This window comes from Camelina sativa, unplaced genomic scaffold, assembly GCF_000633955.1.
Source record: "Camelina sativa cultivar DH55 unplaced genomic scaffold, Cs unpScaffold00604, whole genome shotgun sequence".
NCBI classification, from domain to species: domain Eukaryota; kingdom Viridiplantae; phylum Streptophyta; class Magnoliopsida; order Brassicales; family Brassicaceae; genus Camelina; species Camelina sativa.
Window position 1 is genome coordinate 50,569 of NW_010921753.1, and position 6,603 is coordinate 57,171.

The 6,603-nt window shown below is 32.7% G+C and overlaps 2 protein-coding genes across 2 annotated transcripts in view; both read left to right on the plus strand.

Annotated features, from left to right (window-relative positions):
• The first annotated feature begins 841 nt into the window (after positions 1 to 841).
• On the plus strand, positions 842 to 3,348 carry LOC104773655 (replication protein A 70 kDa DNA-binding subunit D). Its single transcript, XM_010498300.2, has 10 exons — positions 842 to 988; positions 1,113 to 1,350; positions 1,465 to 1,561; positions 1,644 to 1,768; positions 1,897 to 1,981; positions 2,058 to 2,187; positions 2,262 to 2,440; positions 2,519 to 2,642; positions 2,736 to 2,948; positions 3,046 to 3,348. The coding sequence occupies exons 1-10, from the start codon at positions 842 to 844 to the stop codon at positions 3,346 to 3,348; spliced, it is 1,641 nt and encodes a 546-aa protein (XP_010496602.2).
• A 991-nt stretch (positions 3,349 to 4,339) lies between these two features.
• The window catches only part of LOC104773656, a gene marked incomplete at its 3' end in the record, with an annotated part of 5,562 nt that continues 3,298 nt past the window's right edge, over positions 4,340 to 6,603 (plus strand). The window contains exons 1-5 of the mRNA XM_010498301.1: positions 4,340 to 4,583; positions 4,850 to 4,999; positions 5,111 to 5,347; positions 5,438 to 5,876; positions 5,978 to 6,417. Coding sequence (XP_010496603.1) covers positions 4,340 to 4,583; positions 4,850 to 4,999; positions 5,111 to 5,347; positions 5,438 to 5,876; positions 5,978 to 6,417 — 1,510 coding nt within the window. The remainder of the gene's footprint in view (positions 4,584 to 4,849; positions 5,000 to 5,110; positions 5,348 to 5,437; positions 5,877 to 5,977; positions 6,418 to 6,603) is intronic.

A 6,603-nucleotide genomic window follows, 5' to 3' on the forward strand; every position in this document is an offset into this window, starting at 1 on the left:
TTTGTGTGTTTTTTTTTTTTTTTGAATTGTGATTTTGATTTTTTTTTCGTTGGTGCTGTGAAAAAGATATTTTTGATTTTTGATTTTTTTTTTTATTTGAGTGAGTGGGGAGCGATGATTGCGAAAAGAGAAGGAAGGAGAACCGTTGGATTAAATGTGTGAGTCATGTTGGAGAAAAAGTACACGAGATGATTTGTATTATTTATATCGGCACTTTTTGGGTTAGTTTTATTTTATTTTTATTTTTTTTAAATGTGAAAAAGGTTACTTTTGTTAAATTCTTCGTTATGATAGATTTTCTTAATGGGCCTATTGGTGCATGTTTGTGTTTTTTTTGTAAGTTCTTTTGACTTAGCAATTTGTTTTTTTTAATGGTTTAATGAAGAAATTCTCTATTTAATAAAACGGAAGTACACGATTTCAATTTGTAGACTATATAATTTTAATAGTGGGTTATAAATGGGTTATAAAAAAATTGTATTAATTTGTTATAAAATAGGTGTGCAAAGAAGATTTTAGGAGATAATCTTAATTCTCTTTAACACCTAAATATTTAAAAAAGCATAAAAATCGTGAGCATATAAAGCATACGATAGGTAATGACAGCATATTATTTTATTTGATTAGAAAACCAATAAATAGAATATTCTGAATCAATTCTCCACAAAAAATACTGATAAGCATAAAAAAGAATAAAATCTAAGCAAATAATCACAATTAATCTTGATCCTAATATCTTAATCTACGGAAGAATCTTCAAAACTGCCAATATAAATAATACAAATCATCTCTCACAAAAAATATCTCGCTCATATTCATATACCTAAACACACACAAAAAAATGATGATGGTTTCTCAGTTCACAATGTTAAACCATCTGAAACCCTACAAAAATTCATGGTGTATTCGGGCAAAGATACTGCATACTTGGACTAATTATTCCAAGGATGTTGGAATGTCATTTGAGATGGTTTTGGCGGATCAAGATGTAAGTATTGTTTATCAAAATCATGCAAATTTTTTTCTCTCTTTACTATTATCTTTAATCTATAAAGACTATAAATCTTATATTATGAGCATTGATTTTTTATATTTTCATCTTCTTATTACAGGGTAACAAGATCCAAGCAGGGGTAAAAAAAGAGGATGTTACTAAATTTAAGAAACATCTTATAAAAGGAGATTGGAAGATCATTGAAGAATTTTCCGTCACTAAAGTCACTGGACAATATTGGTCAACAAACAATCCTTACAAAATTAATTTTTTGTATACAACAGAGGTTTCTCCTTCAGAACCTATGTCCAATAACATTTGGCTTGATTTGGTTAACTTTAACAAAATCAACCAAGGTAACTTAGACCTAAATTATTTGGTCGGTAAGTAAATCTGACGTTTTGTATAAGAAATATTTACTGGTTTATATTTTTTTATATAGGTACTAATTTCGACTTTTGTAATTGTAGATGTGATTAGTCAAATGGTAAACGTCAGAGAAATAGAGCTGTTAGATGTTCAAGGAACCCCAAGGAAGAAGATTGATTTCCAATTACGAGATGTTAAGTAAGTCAATTACGGAATATACCATAAATTATATCTAATTAATTAAACTGATAATGCATATCTGTTTGAAATTTATTTCCAGGAATAACATCTTAAACTGTACTCTTTGGGGAAAATGGGCCGATCAACTGAACCAAATATCTAAAGAATTGGTTGGTGGGATGGTCATATGTTTAATTCGATGGGGCAAAGTAGTAGAGTACAAAGGTTATTCATTTATATATATTAATCACTATATAGAATAACATCTCTTACTCACTATATATAATAATATATAATAATTAAACGGTGGAAGTATGCTCTTGATCATATTCGCTGAAGTAATTTAGTAATAGGTGTGAGGAGTGTTGCTTCTTCTTTTGATGCATCTGATGTTTGGTTTAACCCAGACATACCGGAGGCAGTGGATTTCAAAAACCTGTAAGAATTGATATCATTACAAATATAAAGTCGTATCATTAAATAGATGCTGAAACACTAACTAACTATATCTCAGGTTACCATCGGATGGTCTTGCCGTATCCATTTTGGGACCTAAACCGAGATTGAAAAACCGGAAAATAACTGATCAAATGGCAAGTCTGCTTCCATTGAGAATAGTTGCGGAGCTGATGGACTCTTATGAGGTTAGGATTTTATTACATCAATCATTTATTCTACATGTGTTTATGTATACTAATCTGTACAATGTGGACAACAGCCTGAAAATGTTCGCATCAAGTGTTCAATCCTGGGATTTGACACTGACTGGTCATGGTATTACTACTGTCATGTGACCTGCAATAAAAAGGTAGGAAAGAAAGCCGGTATTTCTACCGACAAGAAACAAGTCTATGTTTGTCAAAAATGCAGGCTAGAAGTGACAGAAGTTGTTTTAAGGTGATTGCTTTGTAATGCTTTAGATACCCTGTACAAGTTCTTAAATTCAGAACAAACTAAACATTAGAACTTATGCAGATACTGGCTACATTTGCTAATAGAGGATAGCACAGGACAAGCGAAGGTATTCTTATTTGATAGTTCTGCGAAGGAAATCATTGGGCAAGAAGTCTCTGAACTCATGGAAAGCTGCGGGCCTGAGGTATAATACTGATTTACTCAACATCTAAATTTATTATCTTAATATTGTTTCCTAATTAAAACACTATATTAAGATGAATGTTTAAAATTTCAGATAGACGACCCATGTTGTCTACCGGATGTACTTAAAAAACTAATAGGTCAAAAATATCATTTTGCCATCTCAATCGGGAAAGACAATATAACTAGAAGCGATGATGAGTACAAAGTAGAAGAAGTTTTACCTTATCACACATTCGATGATGATTTGTCTGCTACGCATTCACAATGCCCAATGGAACTATCTACAGTTAGTTCTACAGACCAGGTAGCTATGTGATTAACTCAAGTTCAATAATTTTACTTTGCTAATTTGTTTAGATTGACAGTTGTGGGAATAATCGTTATATTGAATTTGATTCCAGGTTTTAATGCTTACTAATAGTGAAGAGAAATCAGACAGCACAATGAATTTGGTGGCTACTCCTTCATCAAAACGAAAGGAAGACTGCAGTGACGAAAGAAATCAGTCATCGACAAACCAAAAAAAAACCAAGGGAAGTAGCGACCAAGAGATTATAGATGATACCCCGAAGGTTGCTGATGGTACCAATCTCATGCAAAAAATACAAGCTGTGGCTGACAATGAAGCACGTGATTCTGAAGAACTAAAGAAAATCATGATGAAGAAAGTTAAGATTGAAAAGATTGCTGAGTTAAAGGAGTAGGATTTCATGGGAGCTGTGGTGGATCAAAAGGAGTAGCGATAAAGAAACATGCTTTTTAGTCTATTTTATTTGAATAATTTGGGTGTGTGTGTGTGGAGCAATTATATTATTATAATTACTCTATAGATTCCACCTAAAAAGTGTTTTTTAAGGTCTTATTTTCAGTTTAACTATTTTTGAGTACTTGAATTTTCTTAAAGGGGATGCTTTATGATGGCTTTTCAATTTAATTTATAAATCTAATCTCTATTTTCTTTCATGTGAAATTCATCTAAATTATAAAATAACAGGGTAGATAATATATCTCATAAAAACAGTACCATCACTTAGCAAATATACTTGATGATCAGACACCTTACTATCCTCATCGCACCCATTCTGCAATCCTACAATAGTTAAATAATCCAAAGTTAAGATTGAATAATAATCACACATATATGTTAGAACAATACAGAAGTTACTTGAAAATAGATTATATATGACCCTCGACTTGGAAAATTTGGAAAAAAAGGAATTATAAGCATCTAAAAACGAGTTAACAAATGCTTATTGCAAAAATGGTGGAAAGAGGTTCCCTTTATAAGATCTTTAAAATATCCTCCGAATATGGCTACCAGTAAATTAACCACACTATCCCAAAAATATCGTCAAGGTGGTATTACTATGTTTCACATTCGTTTCCACACACAACCCTGCAACCATTACTACCTGTGATTGTATACAAACTTCCACCAGGTACATATTTTAAAGCTGAATACACCATTATATGCATATCTTGCTATCATCTGCCTAACAAGTTATGTCTTTTTCACTATACATTTAAAACCATTGTCTGTTGTTCTTCTATTGTCTAACAGGAATCATCATCATGAAAAGGAGAATAGAACCAAAGGATAGACAAGTCGAGAAAGTACCTAAGACTTCTAAAAGGATAAGGTCTACAGAGAAGTCTAATACCCATAATCTACTCACAAAAGAACAAGAAAATACAATGAAAACTCCTGTGTCGGTTAATTCTGTGTTTAGGAGGGTTTTGTCCGATATTACAAACACCCCACAGTTACAATCGGGACAATCATCAAACAACAACGTATCCACTATATGCAATGAAGGAACAACACCGCAAAGCAAATATGAATTACAATTTGCTCATAATGCAAGAAGCCAAAGTATTAGAAGACAAACTTCTCCAAGTCCATTCGAAAAGACATGGACAAATCAAGCGTCTCAAGAAAGTAAGTACTAGATAGGATTCTCTTAAACTAAATTAACTATTTCAGTATATAATCAAATAATTGCTGCTCATTACGTTTTAAACATACTGAGAATGATCAAGACTTACATGATTTCCGTACAGGTGGACTGACTACTCCTTTTACACCAAATAGACCTGCAAATCAAACAGATTATGACATAACAGCAGATTAGATCAGTTGTTATTGAATTATATATATTTTTGTAAGTACTGAATACTAAAATTTCCAATTTATCCACATCATAGGTAATCAGACAGATTTCAATAGTGTAAACAGAAAGGAGAATTATAGCCATAATGACGGAAATCTAACAAGACCTCATGGTCAACATGGTGGTGTTATATTAGATTCAGATGAGGATTCTGAATTTCAAGACTATTATGATCAATCGGAAGGTAAAACAGCTTTCAAAATACCTGTGAAAATATTAACTAACTACTTTTATTTGGTTATTTTAACCCAGAACACTGTAATCAATGTGGCCAATGTTTTCAATATTTTCTCAGAGGATCTAGAAGATGATTACCATCAGGAATTTTACTGTAGTAGCCAGGAAGATACAAGTAGTGAAACTTTTTCAGAGGAAATGGATGAAGCTAGAAGAATTAAAGACTCTACAGACGAAAAAATATATCAGGCCAAGGAACATTATGATATTCTTACAATGCTAGAGAAAAGTATAGCAAAGGTCTTTGGTTCCAAAACTGCAATTCCTCCAAAGGCTAACAAATCAAACGAAATAGGTAAGATAAACTACGTCTTTTAATAAGTTGGTAAAACCATAGTCTAGATACAGTTTCAAACTAATAATTCAGTTTCCTGTTAATACTCAGATTATGTTGATGACGGTGATCCAGACTATACTTGTGAACACTGTGGTGCAATCTTCTGGTATGGAGAACGTCTAAACAAAAGGAGGAATGCTAAAAATCCTAAATTTGCAGCATGTTGTATGCAAGGACAAATTACATTACCATCGCTCAAAGAGTCTCCTGAATTGCTAAGGCAACTTCTTACTGGAGATGATGAACTAGCAAGAAATTTTAAAGATAACATAAGAGCTCACAATATGATTTTCTCATTTACATCTATTGGTGGCAGAGTTGATCATTGTGTTCCTAAAGGACGTGGCCCTCAAATGTTTGCATTGCAAGGAGAAAACTACCATCTAATGGGTGCTTTAAAGCCAAAACCTGGCGAATTAGCAAAGTTTCTACAGCTCTACATTATCGACACCGCAAATGAAGTGGAGAACAGAATGAACATAATGAGGTATATTTTAATTTTAAGAAAGTGCACTGTCTATTAGTTAAGGATCATTGTATTAAGGTTTTCATAATCTCATAAAATATATATTTGCTGATATTCAACAGTAATGGGAAAGATCCTGATAATGGGCAAGGAAAGAAAAAATTCAGAAAGGAAATAATTGAAAGCATCATCAAGCTACTGAATCAGATCAACCCACATGTTGATGCATTTAGGTCTGCCCGAGACAGATTTAATACTAATGATGAAGAAAGGTTTCACATGAGGATTATTGCTAAACGCACAACTGATGGAAGGCTATACAATATGCCAACAGCATCAGAAGTCGCAGCTTTAATACCAGGAGATTTTCATGAAGATATGGATAAACGTGATATCGTCTTACAGGAACATTCCGGGAAGCTAAAAAGGATTCATGAACTGCATCTAGCCTATCTAGCATTGCAATATCCTCTATTGTTTCCATATGGAGAGGATGGTTATAGGCTTGGTATAAAGAAACTTAAAACATCAGGTCGTGGAGAAAAGGAGCAGGAAGATGTCAGTATGAGACAATTTTTTGCTTACAGACTTCATGAAAGAGAAAATGAAAAACATGTTTTGTTAAGGTCTAAGCGCTTGCTGCAACAGTTTGTGGTTGATGCTTTCACAATGATCGAGTCAAATAGGTTGCGTTTTATTAAGAAGAATCAAATAAAGTTCAGGACTACAAATCTTGAATCAGTTCAGA

What these genes read in the sequence shown, in the direction of transcription:
- LOC104773655 (XM_010498300.2), top strand. Translation starts at nt 842, where the DNA reads ATGATGATGGTTTCTCAGTTCACAATGTTAAACCATCTGAAACCCTAC. An exon ending in CTTTAACAAAATCAACCAAG is followed by an intron (nt 1,351 to 1,464) that starts GTAACTTAGACC and finishes TTGTAATTGTAG; the next exon opens with ATGTGATTAGTCAAATGGTA. An exon ending in AGCTGATGGACTCTTATGAG is followed by an intron (nt 2,188 to 2,261) that starts GTTAGGATTTTA and finishes TGTGGACAACAG; the next exon opens with CCTGAAAATGTTCGCATCAA.